Source organism: Bombus huntii, chromosome 14 (assembly GCF_024542735.1).
Source record: "Bombus huntii isolate Logan2020A chromosome 14, iyBomHunt1.1, whole genome shotgun sequence".
Classification (NCBI taxonomy): Eukaryota; Metazoa; Arthropoda; class Insecta; order Hymenoptera; family Apidae; genus Bombus; species Bombus huntii.
The window spans coordinates 996,690-1,020,838 of NC_066251.1; the positions used below are offsets into that span (position 1 = coordinate 996,690).

At 40.3% G+C, this 24,149-nt stretch overlaps 4 protein-coding genes across 18 annotated transcripts in view; 1 reads left to right on the top strand and 3 right to left on the bottom strand.

The window, feature by feature from the left end:
- Positions 1-360: 360 nt before the first annotated feature.
- On the bottom strand, positions 361-15,826 carry LOC126873545 (heterogeneous nuclear ribonucleoprotein U). Its single transcript, XM_050634536.1, has 11 exons — positions 15,472-15,826; positions 6,001-6,247; positions 4,445-5,481; positions 3,812-4,007; positions 2,999-3,735; positions 2,789-2,917; positions 2,510-2,678; positions 2,177-2,428; positions 1,828-2,080; positions 1,428-1,745; positions 361-1,164 (listed from the first exon to the last, which is right to left on the bottom strand). Exons 2-10 carry the CDS (start codon positions 6,128-6,130, stop codon positions 1,460-1,462), a joined length of 3,189 nt encoding a protein of 1,062 aa, XP_050490493.1. The 5' UTR covers positions 6,131-6,247; positions 15,472-15,826; the 3' UTR covers positions 361-1,164; positions 1,428-1,459.
- Positions 6,272-24,149, top strand: part of LOC126873569 (ciliogenesis and planar polarity effector 2) — a 59,945-nt gene continuing 42,067 nt past the window's right edge. For 2 of the 15 annotated variants that reach the window (XM_050634607.1, XM_050634608.1), the window contains exons 1-4: positions 7,745-8,099; positions 8,472-8,738; positions 8,802-8,986; positions 9,090-9,353. In XM_050634607.1, the coding sequence (XP_050490564.1) occupies positions 8,092-8,099; positions 8,472-8,738; positions 8,802-8,986; positions 9,090-9,310 (681 nt within the window). In that variant the 5' untranslated portion in view covers positions 7,745-8,091 and the 3' untranslated portion in view covers positions 9,311-9,353. The other 13 variants (XR_007692454.1, XR_007692455.1, XR_007692453.1 and 10 more) reach the window with 13 other exon arrangements.
- LOC126873392 (serine/threonine-protein kinase meng-po) lies at positions 12,778-13,941 on the bottom strand. The gene has a single exon (XM_050634235.1). It carries the CDS (start codon positions 13,939-13,941, stop codon positions 12,778-12,780), a length of 1,164 nt encoding a protein of 387 aa, XP_050490192.1.
- On the bottom strand, positions 17,516-21,267 carry LOC126873554 (uncharacterized protein DDB_G0271670-like). The gene is made up of 5 exons (XM_050634572.1): positions 19,068-21,267; positions 18,796-19,001; positions 18,102-18,690; positions 17,858-18,013; positions 17,516-17,778 (listed from the first exon to the last, which is right to left on the bottom strand). The coding sequence occupies exons 1-5, from the start codon at positions 19,258-19,260 to the stop codon at positions 17,516-17,518; spliced, it is 1,407 nt and encodes a 468-aa protein (XP_050490529.1). The 5' UTR covers positions 19,261-21,267.

A 24,149-nucleotide genomic window follows, 5' to 3' on the forward strand; every position in this document is an offset into this window, starting at 1 on the left:
ATTTTAGAAAAAGGAGGTACAAAGACAATCATCCTGTAACTACGAGAAAGCGATTTTTCAGTACGATTGAAATAACGAGCATAAACTAAAACGAGTACTATTGCTTTATTCTTCAGTTTGTTGCAACAAGAGAAAATATAACAAAACGAAGAAAAGATAGAATGGGGATGGGGGGGAAGAGAAAAAAAGAAATAAGGGGAATTAATGAATAAAATGAAAGACATTGGTGATAATGACAAAACGAAGGAACAGGAGGAAGTACGTCGGGTAACAATCGCATATCCTTGATTATAGAGTAACGTTGCAAAACATAACATTCAATTCTCGAAAACATAATCTGGTGATATTATCAGTTCAATAAAATCAAATTCAATAATAATTTATTCGTGACACGATATTTTCCTTTTTTGTACAATGTCATTAGTATAGAAAGATAAGACAAAATCATATACAATATCACTCTCGTGTTTTGTCGAGAACAAATATCTTTTTTTTTATTACATGGTATTTTAACTATCAATATATAAACAGACTTCCAGTAAACGTTCGGTGTAATACGTTTGAAAATCTGTACATATTTACACGTATTTGTTTTGAGAGCGATTATTCATTGCAAGTATTTTAATCTTAATGCTAATTGTATAATGTACCCATATATGACATTCTTCCTCTTGATCGATTTTTCGTTTAAAAGATGTTACAAGATGTTATTTATACGTTACCCCCTTTTTGATTTGAAATTATTTAAGAATTACGTATTTAGTACGAATACGTTTTCTTCATTAGGTGCCTTTTTCCCAATGATCAATCTCCAATCACAATTATGTAATATTATAATTCGTTTAATAATTGCCTTCTGCAACGCAAAATAATTCCATGTGGTGCATGTGTAACGGTGCCTTCACTCGATAAAATCTAAATTGTTGCTCGAGTTATAAAAACGCGGTAGATAACTTTGGAATTCGTACATTGCAAAATATACGAACAAAAATTGTGAATATATTGTCGTGGAAAAATTTGTCCATCTATTTATGTGTAATCAGTACCGATGTTCGATGGTATCGATGACACTAGAATTTGAAGTTTTCATTTATTTCTCGCCAATTTGGAGAATAAGTCCCATTGTGGAATCGTTAGATAAAGCAGTTGTGCTTTTCATTCAGCCTGGAAAAAGAAATAACACGCTGTCGTATGGGAAATATCATTTGTGCTAGCAATAACAGGATAACAGAATGAATGATAGAAATGATGAAAATAGATTATACAACAGAACTTGTATCAATCACACTCATTTTTTCGATGCAGCAGAATATAAATCAAAGTTATGAAATACGATTGTCCTCTACTTTCACTTCATTTCTAACTAGCTTTTTTACGAGTTGCACGTTTATTTAACAAAATAAAACAAGGATATTTGTGTATCTTACTATTCCACTCTTGTGACATATATCCTAGTAGATTATTGTTTGTTTGCAGTCTGCCCGCTACTTGTCGTAGTTTGTCCGCTCTGTTGCTGCTGGCCCCAATACTGATTATAATACTGCTGATTCCAACTATTCCAATTTCCGTTACCATAACCTTGTTGATTATAATTGCTTTGATTGTAGGATCCTTGTCCATAGCTTTTCCAGTTACCCCACGGTTGCGATCCCCAATTATTTTGTTGGCCCCAACCTTCTTGAGATTGACCACTTGGCCAGTTGCCTTGTTGACTCCACACGGATTGTTGCGAAACTTGATAATTCCTTATTGAGAAAATCGATAATTATGAGAAAATTCAATAAAAAAATTTATAGGAAATACTGAAAGAATAGAAAATATAATTACCCTATTGGAGCTCTTGACCGGGCACCTTGACGAGAACCTAAAGCTCGGCCTCTGTCGTTTCCTCCTCTTCTATCAACAGTACCACCTCTTCTACTCATTCCTCGGTGTACAAGTGGGATAGGTACTCCCCTTCTTCTTCGTGGCATTGGGGGTCCGTAACCACTGCCGTGTCGTATGTGGCCACCTCCTCTTTGTGGTCTATCTCTCCATCCCACATTACCTCGCCAAAGAGGATTACGATTCCTGTCGGAATCTAAAAACATTTATTTTTTTTTTTTTTAAACAGACTTGGTATTTTTATATTTCTTTGAAAATTTTTATTAATTTTAATATTTTTTGTAGATCTTACAATTGCTTCGTCTGTCACGATAATCTCGATTGTCCCTGTTATCACGATTACTTCTTATGTCACCTCGATTTTCATGAATGTTTTCTGACCTCGAATCTATGCGTGCCCGTTTACTTCTTTGTTGCTCGCCATATCCTGCATCTTTTCCCTCTTTATTATAGGTTTCTATAAGTTTTTCACCATCTTCTCGATTAAGTTCGACCCAATCAACGGCATCGAAAGATTCGCCAACAACGGGAGCTCTAAAACTCGCTGAAAGAATCAACGCGTATATACTAGTATATATCTTATTATAAACGTAAGTGAAGTAAAAATCACAATGTCAAAATCAACCTTTCATCTCCAAAAGCATAGAATCAGAAATCTCTTTACTATCTATTGGTTTATGTTTGACAGTTCGTGACTTAAATTCGTCTTCCGATGGAACTACAACTACTGCCTTTCTTTGATATCCACAGAAATTCTTCATTTTACGTCGTTGTACCGAAGGATACACATTTGTCTGTATTCCATTTCATAAAATATATGTCACGTTAAATTGTATTTTACTATTTTGATATAACAAAAAAAAAAAAAAAAAGAGACAAAATCTTCGCAAGCTTAAATACATACCTGATCTAATATATAATTACGTCTTCTACTAGAAGCCATTTCCGTCAGTCTGTCTAATGCGTCGGTACATTTATCGATAAGTATTCTCCATTCTTCGTTATACCCTTCTTTATACGATAATCCGGGATCCTTAAAAGATATTAGTTATCAAATTATCTAATATTATACACGCATATTCAATGATAATACTGCAATGTTTACAATACGTACCTTCATTTTATTAATTAGACTACTGAGTCCTAAGATATTGTACATCTTTTGAGGATGTTCAGCCGCGTATTGTGTTGCCCAGGTAGATTTCCCGCAAGCAGGTAATCCGCACATCATTATTACTTCACATTCGTCTTTTTTTTCTGGCCTACGCGGACCAGGAGTTTTATATTGAGATTCCACATTTCCAATTGAAACGTAATCTTGTAAAATTGCTTCTGTCCATGGTGTTTCTTGGCCAAAGTTGCAAGCAAAACTACAATTTTTACTCAAAATATGCGGAAACAATGGTTTGTCATTGAGTTCTTCTTTTGAGATACGAAATGCTACGCCTTGATCTTTTCCATTGACTGTATAAGACATAATAACATTTTCGGATGTTGCATCCAAATAACAACCGATTATGTCGTCTTTCCCAAATTCAAGCCCATAATCTTCGTATTGATTGTCTGCCAATTTTTTACCAGTGCTGCTATATCCAAAACTAAATTTTTCTTCACCAAGTTGCATTGAAGTATAAGGAGTGGACCAACCAATTCTGAGTACATGTGGATGCTCTTCGTTTCCTGAATTAATAGTACAGTGTTCCACTATTTTTGTTTCATAGTAAACCTTCCCACAAAGAAAACCATAGGATGCTCTTGCTCCAGCCCACATATGTGAAAATCCGTCGTTGTGCATAGGTGTAGCAGTAAAATATCCATCCTTATCAATAACCAAATTTAAATCTGAATCATCTGAAAATTGTTGATAATAATTAAACATTTGTTTTATATGATTCAATCAGTTACTTTCATTTAGTTTTCAACATACACCAGGATAGTATTAAAGCAGAATCATCGATTTCTGGTTCATTCTCGATGAGAACAGGAGCCGGTGACTCGTGTCGATCTTCTATAGGGCTAGGAGATCTTTTCCGCTTCCTATCCAGAACAATGTCGTTTGTATCTTGTTCTTTGATATCTACATCAGCATCTTCTTCGTGTCTAACGTCTGACATTTCTATATCCTTTCCATATAAACGAAGATAAGTCAATGATTAAAAATAATATTTCTTGCAGGTACAGTAAGCCTTATGTGTAATAAAATATAGAGGAGGTAATAACTTTTTGAAAACATTGGCGATTTCAAACGATTATCAACAAACATTTTCTACTCTTCTATACCAAATGTAATTTTCAAACACATAAAATTTTCAAACATTAAAGTATAAACGTAAATTTATACGTCTCCGATATTTTAAGAAGCTCTTAACTGCAATCCTCTACATTTCGTAATGAGATACCGGATTATACCGGATAAAGTTTATAGCAGATAAAGCCAATGAATGTTGCAAAAATGTGAAAGAGAGATTTTAAATGCTGCTAGAAAAAAATCAAAGTAAATTTAAAATAAAAGCATGAGTAATATGCATATTATAATTAGAAATTAATGTATAAAATATACCTCTTCATCTTGCTTTTTCTCGATGCTACTGTCCATCTCTTTGTCGCTAGTAGACAAGATGTCTTTATCTTCTAGTAACTTCTCCTCTTTTAATTCATCATTTTCATTGATATCTATGTCTTGATCTTCTTCAAGTAACTCATTTATTTGTTGTTCTGGGTCAGGAATGTCAGTAGCTTTAGTATCATTAACAGATTCTACAACATGATCATTATCTACAGATTCTATATTTTCATCCTTTATTTCATTAACTTCTTTTTTTATATCATCTATATCATTGCATGTATCATAAATTATAGTCGATTTCTCATTTTCTTGTACTTTTGAAACAATATTCTCACTTTCTTTTGTATGTGTGTTTTCTACTGCTTCTAGGTTTGATTTGGTCACTGTTGGTCCTTGTTTTAGATCTGTTTCATTTTTATTATCTAATGATTCCATTGGTGTTGGAACATCAACATCGCTATACTCAACATTTTGTGATTTCACGGGAGATGCTTGCGATATACTTGTGTTTTTTTCTTTCTCACTGCTTTCTATAACATTTGCATCCTTTATATCACCTACTTTTACAACTTCCATAGAATTAGCATCTTTATTTTCTATACTTGAAAATAAATCTTTTGCTTCTTCTTGTTCATCCTTTTTAGGTGATAAAGGCTTTTCTTCTTGGACAGAAGCCTCTATTTGTACAGATTCTTCCTGCATAGACATTTCTTCTTGCGTAGCACTTTCATCCGGCATAGTTTCCTCTTGCATAGCAGATTCAGATACTGTTGGAGATGGTTCACGAGACATGTCATTCTGATCCGCTTTCTTTGGAGATGTCCTCCGCCTGCTAGAGTATGGAATTCTAGTAGTCCTCCTAGAGGATTTTTTTGTAGAATCTTCCTTTGGCGTCATCACAGATGCTGTTTTTGACAATCTACTAGACTTTTTTGGTGTCTGTGGTATTTTTGTCGATTCATCACTTTTTTCTTGAACAGCATCATCTTGTGTGTCTTCTGCACTGATATTTGCTTTTCCTTGATTTACTTCTACAATTTAAAAGTATTTACGTTGCATTAACTCGCAAAAGAATAGAGAATATTCAAAAATATAATACTCTTAAAAAAATGCAACATTTATACTAAAATATTTATTTAAATAACGGGTACTGCGTATTTACACTCTAATTGTAGATATGAATAGAAAAAGTAACGGCATAAAATTTTGCTAACTAAAACCTACGAGATGTAGTGGCGTCGCGAGCACAATTCACACGTAAACAGAAGAAAGGCGCGCATAGTTCGCGCCTACTCAACATTGGAAATGCCGATAACAAATTCTTTACGATTATTGATCATTTTTAATAACGATAAACAGGTTATCGTCTTCCATTCTAAGATAATTTAACGGAAAAAGTTAATAATACATGTTAGACGACTTATTATTGGCTCGTTTGAATGTTTGTCAACATTGAAATACACGAATACCTTGGTCATCGGACGAAGAGTATCATACTTAAGGAAATTTGGAGCATTGTAAGATTAGAGAATAAAAATATAGTGACTTACGGTTTGCATTTTCCTCTTCTATCGCCTTACGAAGTCTCTCAACAAGCACTGACTTGACGCCTTTCGTATCGAGTCCACGCTTTGAGAGTTCTGTCCTTAATTCGACCACTTTTAACTTTTCCGGATCCATCGCGTGTTATATTTCACGGTTCTTGTCAATGCACGCACTTTTATTCAGCAGAAAATCTTATGAAAAGGCCATACACGCGCCAGTGACCCGCGTTAAATATACAATATGGCGATACATCTGCAAACAACGCGTTACGTGTTGTAAATGGATTTTATTGGTCAATGTGGCATTTATTTGAACTAACGCCAACTTCACTGCTAATGGAATTATTTGTTCTCATTGCGGTGGTAGAGTGTGGTAATTCTTATTGGTTCTCCGAAGGCGGGATTTTATCGGATTTGTTGAGAAGTTACGTATGTACACGAGATTCGTAGAGTCCGCTGGTTGCATACAAATTTGTGAGTTATAGTTGTCACACTTGTAAAATGTACCATTTTTTGGAGTTGGTGAAACCAGGTGAAAAGAATAGAAAAGAAGTGATATTTTTAAAAATTCTCGCTAGTCATTGAGAATTAAAGTTAAAGGCATTTACAGCACGAAAGAAAGTGGATCTTCACCGTTCCATTCTTTTATCTCTTTCTCTTTTTTTCCAATAATTTACGAGCAGCGATCGACTTTTAAGATAGAATCATCGCACGGTAACCTTAATCTTATAGAGAATATAGCATCTTTGCTATAGTTGCTTATGTTTATCGAAAATTTATCAGGCTTCCATATCTTCTGATTTTTAACAGCTATATAATGACGGCAATAAATGTGAATTGGTTGCATTCTGTCGAGGGAGAATCACTAATGCATCATTTTTATGTAAACACATCAAAGAAAAGGAGATTTTATGGTAAAATGCGTTAGTCAAATGAATGATTCTTCATTGTATACATTCGTTGGTTATTTTCCTTTGTAAAATCTCTTAGGTATTCTTGAAAGACCTCCCCTACCATCTTCAATCGAAGAAGTTACATATAAAATTTTTATGGTTGGGAGATCTGGAGTAGGAAAAACTGCTGTTGTAGCTCGTCTTGCTGGAGTATTAGAATCCAGTAATTATACTGAAACTAATGGGATAAAAAAGACGAATGTATTTTGGCCGGTTAAGATATGGGACAAAGTTGTGTTGTTTAAATTACAGTTCTGGGATACCTCGGAAACAAGCATTAAAAAATATAATCACATATTGCCCGTACGTACAGTATAAAGATAGGATATATTAAAATGGGATAACGAAGAATGACATTGTTTTAAATTTCTAGGCTTGTAAAGACAAAGTAGATGCTATATGTTCTGTATTTTCTTTCGACGATGCGACAGGATTTAATGACGTTCCATATTTGATGAATACTATGGCAGCTATAAAAGAAAAACCAGCAAATATAGTGATAGGGACAAAGTAATTTATCATAATTGAGTTCTCTTTTCTTTGTTATCTGTTGGTAAGAATAGTTAATTGGATCTCGATATTTTGTAGATTTAAACCATGGTCGAGTTCTACGATAGAAGACACACGTATAAAAGAATTTGAAGACAAATGGAAAGTAAAAGTTATTAGAATTGATATTAATAAACCTTCTATGAGATCTGAAGTGTTTGATTGTTCTTATCAGTTGAATACTATATGTAACATTCTTTGGAATAGGGATAAAGAATTTATATCTAAACAAATGGGACAAAGCTAGCAAATTTTTTATTGGATTTCTATAATACTCCGAAACATTTTTTATACGAGATTTAATAAAGGTAAACGCTTAATCATTTTCTTTTGCATCGATTTTCTTTCTATTTAAATACAATAGCGATTCTGTTTCAATTGGTTGTTTCAATCAGGGCAAGAAATATTCTCAACATCCCAACACAATGTATCTAGGAATTCTGGGCGAGTAAACGTTGTCAGTACTGAAAGCTAAATTCACGAGCGTTACGCTTGTTTGTTACAATTACTGGCGGCAAAGTTACCGATTTACCGATTCGATTGTTTCTTTTTCCACAAAACAGACATTACGACACTTTAGAGATCTTAAAGGTACATGTGCAGGTGTGTTGCATCGTATTCATGATTACACAACACAATCGAGAGATTAGTAACATTATTCGATTTACACTAAAGTTTTATTATTTAGGTTATAGTATTTTAATGTGTAGATTCTATATTTCCTTAAGTATTACTTGTCTCCAACGGTACTTGTAAATTCGGAGAAATCTTATAAATATTTATCCGTTTGTCAGTTACGTTATTGAACGATGATATTTTGATTGGTTTTTCATTACTGACTCATGCGCTGTAAAACATGGCGTGGTTTACAAGCGCGCGTAAAACAAATCACTACCGCGAGAACGTGTATAGATAGACCGATAAAATTTCCGTGGTATTACGTTATATTTTTATTTCTAAATGTAAAATATAAAGTTTTGTTGTAGAGATGAAAAACAAAAAAATTCTGCTAGTGGGGGGAGCAGTTCTTGCGTCGGAAGTTCTTTGGTATATCTACAAAAGAGTTCATAACGTGTGGAGTAATTACATAAATACGCGCAAAGTGCTGGAAGTACAGATACCTAAGTCGAAACATGACATTTCAGAGGTCATGTTTTTTACGAATGAATCTATTCTTTGTCGAACACACTTCACTACCGAGATGACCTGTCCTAAAAACAATTGTCCGGTTCGATATTTGAGGTAATGCGCGATCTATCATGCTTTTAAAAAATGGCTTTTAACAAATGATAAATAATGTTATAGACATATAGAAAGCTATATGAATAATGCAAAACAAAGTTTGGACGTTTGTATGTACATGTTCACTTGCCATTCGTTGTCGAATGCAATTGTGAACGCTCATAAACGAGGTGTACTTGTTCGAATAATAATGGATCGGCAAATGGGCTCTAACGATGCCGCACAAACGGCGTTATTCTATAATAATGGTACGCGATAAATATCATCGAGACTTGTAGTTGGATTCGATCATTGGCTACCAGAATTTGACTTAATTCTTTTTTTCAAACGCCGAAATATTTTGCGTTTCAGGAATCGCGATTAGATTAATATGTCAGGATGGTCTGATGCATCATAAGTTCATGATCGTGGACAACGATTTAGTAATCACTGGTAGCACAAACTGGACCATGTCTGCATTTTTTGGGAACTTTGACCACATTGTAGTGACTAACCAGCATTCGTTGGTAAAGCCATTCGTCGTTGAATTCGACAGGTTGTGGAAGACATTTTCAAAGAGTCAAGAAAATTAGGAAAACTTGATTCAGCCCTCGTCCGATGATACTTTATAATCTAGTGAGTATCCGTTTCATTTTTACTATTTTTCTCCCTGATACTCGAACAATTTTCGTCTCGTCGTATTATATTTGTCGAGTCCCTTCTTGCTGATACCTAACGAAAGACGCGTGTTATCGTCTCGAGAGTGCCCCTTTGACGTCAAAGAAATCGAAGAGGAGGTCGTAAAACTTGGAGGCACGTTAGCAGTTGGAGGTATACCTACATAACGTATGCGAAGATACATACTCGTGAGATAGAACGTGCATGGTACCGGTCAACACGTGAATAACGCTATGCAAATTAGTACGGTGCTCTGAGCAGCGGTCAACGCTGATATGTCGCGCCTTGACGCGACATGACGCGCGGTAACTTGCTGCTCTCATCGGCCGATAAAAGTGGAACATTGTCCGTATATATAAATAGGTTAGCCTATATGAAAATAGACGTCGGGCTGTTGGACCGGAGGATCGATGACGAGATACTCGGCGACGTGCCGTCCGTTGCCTCAACTTTCTTTCCCTTCCACTCTGCTTTGAAATTCACGGTCTCGGCGTGCTTTCGTTACGCCTCTACGATATATCGTTTCATTTTCTCTTCCTTCTTTCACATTTATTTTTGTTATTCTATACTCGTCTTCCAATTGTTACAGCCTCTGATCATCGAATTAAGACCACATGTAGAAATTTCACTTGTTCAGCTGTAAGAAGTTATAGATAGCCGTAGATGATTATATATCAATTAATTAATTTAATTTATTACCATACCGTGTCGAAGAATATCCGCGTGTATCCACGGCCGGATAATTCTCCCGATTTGAATACCATTGAAAATGTTTGGAGCCTGATCAAATCAGCTATATGCTCATCTTTAAAAACAGCTGATTTGAAAACGAAAATTTAGTATGTTTATGTAAAAGTAGCGAGGATATAAAGGCAGCGCATGACGAGAAAACAGAAAGAAAAAAAATCACGCTACTCGCGTCTCTAGGTAGAAAAGCGAGAAGTATTGAAAATTTGATAATGATCCTAATAGAATGATTAGCGTGGTATTTATATATGATAGACCTACATCGAATTGTATGGAACGACGATGAGAAATATAATTGAATCGAACATAGATTCAAATATACTGCTCTCTAATCGCGTTTTTGCTATCTCGTGTTAATTTTGGACGTACGTAGGTAAACATGTTCCTACACGAGATAAATACATTCGCACGTTGTAAGAGAAGCATGTAACTTGGGAAAGCAAACGATTCAGAATAAACGCGCGACGCGCGGAAATAGCAACGCGTAGGCCCAAAATATCCATTGTATCCAGATACGATAAAAGCCGAATGCACGTTGGCGCAGTTTGACGTTTGCTAATCTGCTTTTTCCTGGACTGCGTCTACGTCAATAGTTAAGAACGGATCGTTATTCAGGGAAATGTACGGTTCTCTAACTTGAACGTTGCTTGTTCTGCTTGCGCGAACAATTTCCGAAATATCACAGCCAACGATTCTGCGAATCGTTCGCTTCTCTCTCGAATCGCGTAATAAATTTTCCGATTCCACTTTAGTTACACGCACGCATCTTTCTCTCGAAACCTCTCGGATTGTATCTCGCAAAAGAATGTTTTTTGTTTACTCGTCGCGCGTTTTTTGTTTTTGCGCGTTTACTCGTCGAAACGATTACGATATACTACGTTATACATATAGAAAATAAGTACGATACTTGACAAATGGAAAAAATAGGTATCACGTAGGTCAAGGGTGTGTCAAATCGGACAAGTGGCACGTTCGGCCGCGACAGTCACGGATACGGGAAAAGGAAAAGGTCAAAAGTCAAGTATTCCTCGATGGTCCTCTTAGTTGCTCTCTTTTCTACTTGAGACGCGGGAATTGAAGGGCAACGAGAAAGAAAAATGTTTCGCGTGCGGGTAGCAGCTGCGTTCGTTAGAACTTTGCGGAATATGCGACAATCTTTTTTTCTCCGCCCAAGGAAACAGACTGCATTCAGTAATCTTCGTTTGTTACGTTCTTTGAATAACTTTTTCTTCTTTCTTTTTGTTTCGCTACAGGTCTGATAAAATTGCGAGAAATGCTGTTTCCTGAATGTAGTTGGGAAAGAGACTAGAGCGACTCGAGGGAACACTATCTTACGTAGATTATTTCACAGATAATTGCAATTATTTATATTTAATGTATTTATTTCGATATCGTTTATATAGAAAACATTGCTTCGCGTTAACGGAGGTCTAACGCGTTGTTGCTGCATACTTCTTCCCATCTATCTGTTTTGTTTATCGTTCGTAACGTTTCTACAAGTTTGCTAATTACATACAAATTTCGCGTCACGCGGGGGAAGAACCGTGTTTACGTATGTGTAGCTTGCTGTTTTGTGGTAATGTAGCTCTACCAAATTGTGTACCATCGATCATTTCTATATAATCGCTCCTTCTACCGATAAATTGCTAGAAGAATATATGCGTGCTATGTGTATACATACGCTATATCGCTTAACGACACTAAATACCGCTTAATCTCTGTTCCGAGTTCTTCCAAATTCGCTCCATCTTCGTCTCGAGCGTTTCGAACGTTCTTCGCCTGTTTCTTTCTCGCATCTTCATACGTTTACACGATGGAACGAATTGTTCGATTTCACGCAAGGCCTCGTACAGTGACCCCTATCGGTTACCGTTCGTTAAACTATAGTATAATTATCATAACGTAATAAATTACTAGGAAATCCGCAGTCATTATTGTCTCTATAGTCGACACCGAAAACACCGATCGCAGTTACGCTCGCATTCGCCGCAGTCTTAACGAATTTGTTTTATCACATACGTTTCGTATTCTTTACTGGAAAGGAAGAGAATCGCCCGTAATTTCGCGTTCATCGCACTCGGCTATTTCATACAGTTTTTAGGCAATTCTCGTCGTCGAAGATTCGTTCACGGGACAGGAAGTGTACGAAAAGATGCCCGTACGTGATAATATATACATGTCTGTGTATATACGCACATACATTTGTCGATAATTGGTCCGCTCGTAGAGAAGATTGATGTAGCGAGGAGTCTAGCGAGGAAGGGAAGAGAAAAGAAGAAGGAAAATGAGAAGAACGGCGTTACGCGAATGAGTTGAATGGGCACGATGAGCAGGAAACAAAGGAAGAAATGTGTAACGAGTGGAGAAAGATGATAGGAAGGATTATCACACGTTTTCGCGTCCATATCGGTCGTCGGAGGAAATTCGACGCGACGCCACTGTGCGGAAGCGACGATGCACCGTCCTAATGGAAGATCGATGGCGAGTTGGTCGCCGCTCTTTCGAACGTTGCTTTGGCACATTGTAGGGACGACGAAGCGTCTTCGTCGCGGGCAGCATCGAAGCCACCGAAACTGTACTTTCGTTCCTGACGATCGCTTCTAAGGCAAGGTTCGCTAGAAGCTTTGACCATCCCTCACATGGTTTCTGTCCCGAGGCTACCGACGAAAGCCGGCTCCGCGATGTTCGAATCGCACTGCATCACCCACTCCCAGATCCTCTTGGTCACGACTTTCTGATCGATCGTCGTCTCGAGGCCGTAACTGTTGAGAAGCTTCCTCAGCTTGTTCTTGTTCTCGTCGACGTTTCGTTGGTCGTCTAGGACGGTGTCCAGGTAAAGTAGACTGTCGCCTCTCCTCGGTATTCCTTCGCTGGCGTCTACCAACGTAGATGTGGCGCTGTGACTGATTTTGTTCACGCACCAGGAATCCTTCAGATACTTGTTGATCTCGGTTACGTGCGGCCTTTTTTCAGGTTTGTGCTCGAACGTCCGCCTGAAGTATCGCAGTAGTCTGGGCGTGAATCGTCTGAACGTTGGCGGAACTTTGGTGGTTCTTCTCTTCAGCCACCTTTGAAAGGCCGAATATTCTGGATCCTGAATCAGATCGGCGGTCTGCCACGGTGGATTTCCAGTCAGACAGACGAACAGCACGATGCCGAATTGCCAGCAATCGGCGCTCCTCTTGCAGGCGTACCTCTCGTTTTTCACTATTTCGTAGATTTCGGGTGGTTGGAATGGTAGCCAGGTGCATCGGATCTTGTTAACGAGAGTTCCTTCGCGCCTCGTGCACCCGAAATCGCACAGTTTGATCTTGGACATGTCGAGCGCGAACACCAGTACATTTTCCAGTTTGATGTCTCGGTGCGCGAGCTGCTTCGAGTGAATGAAATCGAGAGCGGAGCAGAGCTGGTTGGCGATCCTTTTGCACGCTTCCTCGCTCAACCCTCCGGCTCTCACGTTGCCCGCTAGGTCACCGTAGGGAGCGTATTCTTGCGCGAAAACGAAACACTTCTCCGCTTTGAACGCGACCGCGTACGAGCACAGTATATTCGGATGCGGGCTCAAATGGTACGAGTAGTGAAACTCGCGGAAAAAGTCCTTCTCCGTAGTTAGTTCTTGGTGGACGGCTTTCAGCACGACTCTGGTTCGCGTAGCTCGATGAGTCGCTAGTAAAACTTTGGCGAAACTACCCTCGCCGAGCGTCTTCTCCACTTCATACTCCTTCGACAGATCCAACTCCTCCAAAGGAATCTCCTGCACTCTGTGTATTCCGGACTCCTTTTTCTCGTGAAGTTTCATCTGAAATCAGGCCGATAGACAGGTCGTATTAGAATTCTAAGAAAACTTGCATCTCGTATCGTCGCCACGCGTACGCGTTAAAATCGATCGGCCTGCCACAAGTTCTTTCACTCGCGTCCCTAATCCTCCTAATTCGAACGTTCGATGAAAAGTCTTTTCATTTCGTTTGCGTCATCGATGCGCACAACGACAAACTATCGCTGGTGTCGCTGATACGGCCGATCGAGCGTGAAACGCGTTTAGCACTTAGTCGGCTTTCCGTCACAGAGGGCATCGCACTCTCGCTGCTGCGATTCCAGAATCGCCCTTGCCCTTGCTCGTCCAAACGCTAGCCAAGGCGATCGAGTTGCACGAATTTTACATTTTTTCTACATCTAAACGATTAACGGGACGATCCTCTGTTAATTACCTTTTTGTCTCGTACGTCTTATACGCTTTGTTACACGCTTTGTACGAAAATAAACGAGCGACAAGCAGTCGGATCGTTTTCCTAAAGTTCAAGAACGATGTGCGTTTCTTCGTTGTAAAGTCGTCCGAAAAATAGGAGGAAAAATCGTCCTGATGGCTCGTGTAGGCGAAGGACGAAATATGGGCTGGAGAGGCGAGGGGAGAACGCCGGAGGTTGGCCGGGTGAACCCAGGACCTTTTGAGCTGCCTAGATCAATAGCAAGGATTTCGCTGCAGCAACGCGCGTCAAACCGTTTCGTTATAGTTCGTATCGTCTCGATTTCTATTTAAGGTGGAATACGAGATAGAAGAAAAGAGAAACGTCTGGATTCGGGAAATCCTATCGGCGTAGAAAAATTGATTAGTCGATTCAGCCTCGTCTTTGTAACCGATGGCGGGTCACTTTTTAAGACGCTGATTCATTCGCAGAGTAACGATCGTCGTTTACAATTCTTTGGTTACGCGATTCGATTTTATCGCCGGTCGTAACGTCGTTACTGTCGTTTCTTCTCGAAATAATTCTTCTCCTGATTTCATCCCGTGCGCACACGTGTCTCGTATCTTTACGCAAATCGCGCTTTGTAGATTCGTAGAAGTCATAGGCGATTTATTTTTTCTTACAACTACCGCCGGTTCTTACCGGTTTGTTCTGACAAACTTTTGGACACGAGTTATATTTAGCGTTTCTGTTTACCGGGGCTATTTTAACGCGTGCGAGAGATTAGTGAAGTAATATTTTGGCTTGTGTCTTTACGGTTAACGAACACTTTGAGAGAAAGACCGATTAAAAGGCTGAGAAGGAGAGAGAGAGAGAGAGAGAGAGAGAGAGAAAGAACGAGAGCAAGAGAGAGAACGAGAGCAAGAGAGAGAGAAAAAGATATATTTGTATCTGCCGGTTGAGCCACATCTCTCCCTATTATACTCCATACATTTTATCTCTTTAACGTTATCCTTAACGTTAATCGCATTGCGTCGCGTTCCTGTCGACATCGATGACCATTAAAATCGATAACGACGTGTTCGATTCGATTTACTTTACTTTCGATTTAATTTCATCGCGTCACGGCCTTCTAAGTAACTTACCACGTTGGTAGTAATCCTTTGGGCGATGAAAAAGGCGTGTCCGCGGAACGACGAATTAATTTTAACGCAATCGTCCAATTCACTGAGAAGCTTTCACCTTGGAACTTGTCACAAACGATTGTGCGTGCCCCTTCAGTTACATTTTCACTGTGCGTCACGATACGCGATTACGATAAATACCAACGATACACAAGAAGCAAGCGTCTGGGAAATCCTCGCGACAGCCTTCGACGTTTTGGCGATCTTTCACAGAAATTGAAAAAACTGTCAACGATGGTGATAAGAAAACCGCTACGTCCTTCGATGTCACATTTTCAGCTATGCGCGTATGTCGCGTCTGGAGCCGTCGCGACGCCCTGCGTCGCTTTTATAGACCCGGCCGCCACGCGCAGACGTAGATCGAGTAAGGGTATGAAACATTGACGATTAAACGATGCGTGTTTCTATTTTGCAAAAAAAACTGTCATTTTCTCCAATTGCTTTCTAAATAATTAAATTATCTTGAATGCAATTACATTTATTTGTCAGATGTTAATTTTCTCGCGTTTTGTTTTTGTCAGTTATTTCCGACTAAATCGTATTTTCTATCTCTAGAAGATGTAATAAGTTTCTGGAAAATATTAGTTTCGCATCGTTATCGTTACGCGTGACTTTTCCTTTCGATCGTATGCCACAGTTTCGGCTAACTTGCACCGTTTTTTAACTCATCAGACGCGTCAATGTCTTAAATTTAAATTTAAATTTAAATTACGCGTTACGGTTTCAACCGACTCGTATCTTCCTAGCGATTTTCTTATGAACGAGGATGCAAAAGAACGGATTTCTTGTTTCCATCGTACGTAAACATTTTCCTCGAACGCTAAAAATCATCCGGATCGAAGCCAAAGCTTAAGACGTAAAGAATCGATGGATCGGAGCACGGTTAAACGCGGAATTCGCATCGCGAGTAAAATGCATTCTGTTTTCCTTGGTTTCTAAAAGTTGATCGATAGTATGAAAACGTTGCTGTCTATTCGATGTTTTCTCGTATCGAGTATCAGTGTTTTTCCGCTATCGAACCAACGGAAACGCCGTTCAGATCATAAATTTCGTTCTTGAGACGAGAGATTTATATGTTAACGATTTTCCGCCGGCAGATACATCTCGAGTGGTTCCGCTCTTTCGTCTTAGCACGTGCAAAAGTAGCGATCTCAGGTTCGTTGTTCTCCGTTGCATCGGTATAACGGTATGTGTATGCTTAACGGCAAACGATGTTCGAGCATCGTGTGTTCGCGTGATTTTGCGATCGTGAGACACGCGTACGCACGATGGCCGAATATAATAGTACTACCGATGGCCAAATAATACGCATACTCCTGAGGTGGAATTTAATTTAAACCAGAAAGTATTTTTAACATGTATGTCAAGTATACGATGTCCATAGGGATGGATCGTACATACCAGTGCAACGACGGCAATATCGAAGATATAAATAGAGAAAACCGTTACGATAGAAATAGGTAATACGACGTATCGCGTAACTATTTCGTTTCGACTCATTAGACCCGTAACACCTCTATCGTCGAGTCATTCTCGCCTCGTCGATGGATGCGTGCGTTTCCACGAAGATTTCTTTTTCTTACGCTCGTAATAATCGAGCAGCTCGTAACTACGCTATGTCCATTGTATGTGCAAATTTACATTGTTACGAATATGATTTGCTTCGTCTTCTAAATTCTCAGACAAGATTCACGACGCGATGCAATCGATACTATGAAAAGTATATCGTAGCAAGGTATGCTGGATTTATCGTCGATCGTTCCTACGAAAGCAACCGTTCTATCGTTTGGTTAACGAATAAAAAATTCGGGCGTTTTCGGGAATATGTAGCAAATTCTTTATTTATATACCTCTGATTCGTACAAACATTCACATACATATAATTTCGCGTTGACTCGATAAATTGGATTTAAAGGTAAACGACTTTACGAGAAAATTAACGATCGATCAACATTAATTTCATCTGTAAAAACTTAGTTCGATAAATCGTTAATCCGTAGTGTATTCACTTTGCTTTCGACCGGGACAAGAGTCCACGCGCAGAAGAAGAGGAAGGAGAGGAAGAAAAAGAGGAAGAGGAGGAAGAAGAGGAAGAAGAAGAAGAAGAACAAGAACAAGAAAACAGAGAGTACTCCGAGTAGTCGCAAACGGAATAGCAACCATTGGAACAATAGGAACAGCAACTATCGGAACAATAGGAACTACAGTAAGACGATTCGTCAGAGCAATCGGAATAACTGTCGTCGTCCTCGGAGCACGAACTGTCTTCTGGAAGAAAAAACGCGTCAAGTAGATAAACATAATATATACGTTGTGTTCGTAAAGATTTCGAAAAGCAACAGGATACCTGGTAAATAACCCATTTTCTTAATTATACGTGTGACGTGATGAATATACGTTTCCATGGTCCGATCTACTTTTCTTTCGATCCGTCGTATCTTTCCTTCGTAACGTCTTCGGCGTTGTTTCAGTAAATGCTTCTCTTTCCCGATCCGCTTCGTCTCTATCGTGCAAACGATCGATTACTCAGAAACGACGTAACGAAAGAGTTGCACGATCGAATGTGAAAACAAACACGATCACTGGTTTACCTGCCGTTGCCGCATCTTTATCGTGTTTCTTGCATCTTGACACTGTCTTCATCGATAGGTCCGATGTTTTGTTACTTCTACGCTTCTTCTCTTTCTTTGTTTTCTCCGTCTTTTTATGCTTGCATTTTACCTTTTTCTTCTTATTCTCGTACTTCTTAGTAGCGGCGTTATTGTTGTTGTCTATATCCTTTGTCACGCAAGCATCTCTCGCGCTGCAGTAGTTCGTCGAAGCGTTACTCCTCACCAAAGAATTAGACGCCGAAATATCGCGCTCCGTATCAGCGGTAGCGTCCTTGCCGGTGAGATTGTCCTGTTCGGAAGCTTCGTCGCGTCTCGGCGTACTTGTTCTAAACGGTGACTTTAAATCCGCGCTCTTCAACGAATTCGCGGATTTCGTGGTCGCGTCCTTTGCCGTATTTTCCATTTGATCGTCCATCCAATCTGTATTTTCCGTTTCGCGTTGTCGTTTCGTCCCAGACGGATCGTCGACGATTCTCCGCTTTTCCTCGTTTTTACACTTTCCGCTTCTTTTATCGGGTATCGTTGCTCTTGATTTCTCCACGATTACTTTTGGGACATCTTCCAACTGCTGCGAATAAGTTTTTCGATTCTTTAGTATCGCCTATATCGTCCTTTGATACCTTTGTCGCAAGTCGGAGACACGAAGAAAAGAAAAAGCTTCGCTTTCGCTAACCTTCTGCTCTTTGCTCGTCGATATTTCCGCCTTGCCACTCTTCTTCGCGATTTCTTTTTTACGCTCGTTTGGTTTTCCACCACCGCCTACCGGCTGATCATCCAATTTCTTCTTGGGCGATTTTTCTTCGTTCGTTCGACTCGCTCCACGGTTACGAGGCGATCTTCCGGACGACGTCGCTCGTCTTTTCCCCGGCGTCGAATTATCTGTTGTTAAAGCGGGGAATAAAACGCGCGTTTCGTGGAACTACGAACGAGATATTTTTCGCTTACCTACGGGAGTGAGTTTCGGTTCGAGCCTCAGCCGTTCGTTAAACTCGTTCAAGATATCTTGCGTAAAGTTTTGTTGCACGAAATCGTCGATCTGTTTCCACGGATCCGTTTGCAGAATTTGATCCACGTCGAGAATACCGTCGACCGCGGGAAACGAAAGCGAAGCTCTTCCAAGAATCTTCCTGCGACTCATCTAGAAGGGAAGACGACGAGGGAGAAAGGGCCGTTTCGCTCGAATTGCGAAGAACTCGCGTGGAATTGGACCGCAAGCTGAGATTAGTGGAATCGAAGTTGTTCTTAAACGAAGTCAACCGCCGAGGTATCCGTTTCGCGGTGTAGAGACGAAAGGAAACAAATACAAGATAGATTTTGCTCGTTTGCTTACTCGTAACGCCCGTTCTACGTCAAACCGTGTATTTTCGGTTTTCTCTGTTTCGAGATGAAAACGAACCGATGCAAGCCGTCGGAGGCAGCGTGCGCGAACGCGAATCCACGTCGAACAACGACTAATTTAAGAATCGTGAAAACCGAGTCGCGCGCTGTTAGTTCCAACGAAAATTCGATCGTTACTGATTCGAGCGTCGATCGTCTAGCACACCGATTATCACGAAAGGACGTTACTTGCGCCCCGATTTGTTTGTCGTATTAACGACTATTATGAGACGTTAATACGACCGTACGATTCAAATCGATGGATCAGTTGGCCGTTTGAAGCGTACAACGAGTTATCTCGTTAAGGGTCAACACCGTATCAACGCATAATTTCATTTACTGCTGCTTTTTTTTTTTTTTTTTTTTTAATGTTATGCTTACGAAAGCCAACCGACAAATTGTTTCACACTTCTTTCGTCGTTGATCCTTGATTTAGCGAAATTTCAAGGAATTGAAATAGTTACGTCGTTAGCGAGAACCGTCTGTTTTTAAATCATGGTATATTTTTTCTTTCGCTTTATGTAAGTGTTTAAATACTTTGGCCAGCGCCGCTTGTAATTGTGTTGCGGGCGTCGGATAGATAGAAGACGCGTACACGGTAGAGAAGTTTATTTTTAGCGATATCTGAAAAGCGTGAGAGACGTCGATCAAATTTTCCAATTTCCTCGTCGACGGAAGCGCGTAAATGCCGACACGATCGTCGTCGTTGGACAACGGCTGAAAGGAAAGTTGGATACGATGGCGAGAAATGTCAAGGTACACGGACGAGGTGACGTCACTTCTTCCCTGTAAGTTGTCCGAGTTTACGCCAACGGGGGACTAAATCTCGCTTATAATAGCGGGTAATCGCTTGGAAGAGGGATAAAACGACGTCACTTTTCCAATGACCATACGTTACGCCTATGACACTTTACGATATGCCGTGATATCGGTTCTGTCCGCCGTGAACGTCGTTGTACCTTAAAAGGTGGAAAGAGACGCTTTACGAAATGAGCACGGCGTAGGAGTGAACTCGATTATTATTCGTCTGCGCGTAGGAACTGAGAAGGAGAAAAGAAGGGGACCGAAATATGCAGAAGACTCGTTCCACGTTGTTACAAAATTTCAAAGAATACCGCGAACTTCTGTTTCTTAATTTACTTTTCCACGGTTCTAGATAAATAGACGTAATCGCGAAGCCCGCCCGCTGCTCGCCAATCATTTATTTCCACTCGTTGAAATAATATTTACGTACAAATTCATAAAATATTTTCCACGTTTTGTCCCGTACGTGCGAATCGATGCAAATATCACGCATTCGAACTTATTAGTTCGATAGCTTATTTATGTAGCCGATATATATCGATATCGAAGAAGCGGCGAAAGCTCTATATAGAATCGCAATTTTCTGCGCTCGCTTTTCCTCTTCTCGTCGTTTCGATTTTACACGCCGACCTCTTCCCAACGCGGATCTGCGTTTTGTCGAGCGATCGACGCGTCTCACGGATATCGAAGCGCGCAAGGAAACAGGTAAATAGTTTCTCAGGATATCGAGAGAGAGAGAGAGAGAGAGAGAGAGAGATGCGATCGAGACAAAAAAACAATTCGACGAAGACATTGCCCCGGGCGCGACTGTCGTGGCCGCTTGACTCGTCGTAATAAAACGTCGATTCATGTTGTGGGACCAGTGTCGCCACGTATATCCTACGTATACGTATAAAAGTGCCGTGATCGGTGTGTGTCGGATCTGGAAACAGTTGAACGCGGTTGTTCGAGCGAACATGATCGAGGTAAGACATCGACACGATCCAGAGCACCGAACATTTTCAACTTTTCGATCAATATTGTACTCGGTCTTAGTTGTCACGTTCGTTTATTTGAAGGTTCGTTTCGCGATTACTTTTTCTCGGTCGTTTATTTTTTCACCTCGCTACTTTTCTTTGTAACGCGTGCCAGTCTCCGACGAGTAGAATTCGAAAATACTAGATCGTTATTTCGAAGATTATACCTTTGCGTATTTTGTGCGCATATCGTACGATTTATTAGCTCTCGTTCCGATTAGTCGAGCCAAGTTTGGATTTAAGCGTGAAACTTCGAAAATATCTTGATCTACGCGAGCCTGTTATTTTCGACTTGAAGTATCCTTTTACGTTTCTACGTTCGTTCCCGTTGCTTTCCGGGTGTTACTTTCTTCCAGTCGTTCGAACGTAATCAACTTGTCCGATCCGAACGAGCCTTTGTTATTCAAATTTATAGACGCGACACGCGAACGTTGATTTCCATGGTCGACGCGCGTTTGCGCGCTTTCGTCGCGCGTTTTGTGATCAATGCGAAAAAGGAACTCGGCATTTTCCAATCGTTGCAGATTATTGCGTTGTTTATCGGAGTGGTTGGAACTTTGGCGGCTCCCAGCCTGGCAATGCCCGAAGCGTCTGGAACGCCTGGAATTTTTTACGCCCCTCGAAGCGTCACGGAGGATACGGAAATGGTCTCGTCCTTGCCGTTGCCAGGCTCCGAAAATCTGGACGAAAAAGCAATACCCTTGTCGAAACTGGTTGATCGCCCTTTTTCATCGGCCGGACAAAACTTGGTGGAAAAGACTCAAGTACCTTCTGAACTCCCTGGAACGAAAAATCTCGCCGAAAAACGGATTCCCGAACCGGTCTTGAGAAAGTTATATCAACGGTATCAAGACGATTAGCGAACGTTTTTGGACGACGTAATTTCGCAGAGATTGCAGAGGAGTTTGTCGAATTGTGAAAAGGAGATTTAGAGTCAAGTATCGATTAAAGTAGCGTCGTACAGTTTCAAGTATCGTTTTTTTAATGTCACCGAATAGACGATGCCGATTTCCTGGACCGTGTTCCTTCGCACTTCCCTCGGTCCTCTCCGTGCACCTTTATCCTCGGTATTCTTCGTCGAAAAACTTAGTATATTTATCGTTTCTTCTTGAGTTTGTTAAAAAAAAAATTTTTTTTTTTTTAAGTTTTTTTCAAGTATCGTTAAATGGTTAAATATAGTTAGATATACGAAATAGTTGCCGGTTTTCTCGCCGTGATATGATTTTCGTCAAATCTTAGATGGGTGAAAGCGAAATCTGCCTTATCCGAGGAAGCATGGCTACGTCCTATAATACCGACTTTGAAGAATCACGAGTTTCTCACGTCCTCTGTGATTTACTCTAGCGAGCTACAAATCCAGGGCAAATAATTTCTGAAATCGCGCGACAAATTAACGATTTCTTTGGTGCTTTCCTATTTCTCTGCCGTTTCTTACACGCGCGAACCGACCGTCGAGTCGACGATTTTGATCGAAAATAGTTTGACGTTTGCCTCCTGGTCGGAAGGTGACGCTATCAGTTACGTTCGAGAATCGTGTATCGAAAAATCGACCGGAGCTAAATCCTTCGCGGTACGTAGCGATTTTTATACTCCGGTGAAAAATTAACAGCGGAAAGGACTGGAAAAATTGTTTTTCATCCGATTTAAAGCACGCTGCCCACGTTAATTCGTTTTCAGAGGTGGATTATCACACGCCGGGCTAACAGAGTTGTCAGTTTATTGAAAAAAGATGGAGGTTAATTCGTCTCGAACAGAATCCCTTTGTCCCTTGAATCCGTTCTCTTTGTCACGAGGTTTGCTAACAGCGGAAAACTCGAGCGAAAAGGCTCGAGAGTGTTGAAAAGGAAGAATAGAGAAGAAAGGGCCGAGAGAAGGTATTTTCCTGTTACTTTTGTAATTTCACGGTTCTTTCTCCGAGCAGGTAGAGAGGGGGGGGGGAGGGGAGATTCGTCGGGAAACTGAGCGAGCGAGTGCCGCAAACGTGGTTACGAAGGGACAAGGGAACAATTTCGATAGCTTAACAAATAGCTTCGTTATTCTGTCGCTGCCACGCGCGATAGAACGAACAGATTGTACGCGCGATCGATTATCAACGCTGCACGATGGTCGGTTTCCTAACAATCCACAGAATTATCCGACCATACGGGTAATCGCGTTACTTCATCAATTATCCGCTGACGCTGCACGCAATTAAGGCAGCGAAACACCAACCGATAACCTTCGTTTCGCCATACGTAATCGCGACCGATTCGTACCAGGCATAACGAGAGGGAGAGGGAAAGAGAGAGCTTGCAATGTTTTGTCGTATTACTCTGCGGGCCTGGATCTCCGTTATTTTCCTCTGGTTATTCAACGGCGTGTCAGATGCGTGTTTGAATATATCGATTTAGAGAAGGGAGCGTTCGATAGTTGCCCGAATATGCAAATAAATCTAACCATCAAAGGCGAAATATGCATATGTACCGATTTATATACGTTGCTCTCGCGCCTCTCGATTTTCTGATCGCTACGAGAGTGGAATTGTCTGTCGCATTCGTAGGCTGTGACTCGCAAATGACTCTTTTGCTCGTCTGTATCCGCCGTGTATCCGCGTCGCTGTATCTCGCTTTACTTCGTTTTCCTTCGCTTGTTTTTTCTTTTTTTTTTCTCTCTCTTTCTCTCCCCGTTCTATCGAACGCTGCTTTTTCACGCCGATTCATAGAACCTGGTAGGACTCGCAAGCGAAACCGCGAGTTTCAGTTTCCATTGTTCGTAGTGGTACGTCGCTACTTTGCTTCGCAAAGATTCCTGTACCATCGGCGAGTTAATTATCCGAGGAAGCGGAACGACG

Bases quoted from the DNA above. Each gene is read 5' to 3' on its own strand.
- LOC126873554 (XM_050634572.1), bottom strand. From the start codon at position 19,260: ATGAGTCGCAGGAAGATTCTTGGAAGAGCTTCGCTTTCGTTTCCCGCG. The intron at 19,002-19,067 runs GTAAGCGAAAAA...CTTTAACAACAG, and splicing joins ACCGAAACTCACTCCCGTAG to ATAATTCGACGCCGGGGAAA. The intron at 18,691-18,795 runs GTTAGCGAAAGC...ACTTATTCGCAG, and splicing joins CGACGAGCAAAGAGCAGAAG to CAGTTGGAAGATGTCCCAAA.
- LOC126873545 (XM_050634536.1), bottom strand. From the start codon at position 6,130: ATGGATCCGGAAAAGTTAAAAGTGGTCGAATTAAGGACAGAACTCTCA. The intron at 4,008-4,444 runs GTATATTTTATA...TTATATGGAAAG, and splicing joins AGAAAAAGCAAGATGAAGAG to GATATAGAAATGTCAGACGT. The intron at 3,736-3,811 runs GTATGTTGAAAA...AACAATTTTCAG, and splicing joins TGCTTTAATACTATCCTGGT to ATGATTCAGATTTAAATTTG.
- LOC126873392 (XM_050634235.1), bottom strand. From the start codon at position 13,941: ATGAAACTTCACGAGAAAAAGGAGTCCGGAATACACAGAGTGCAGGAG.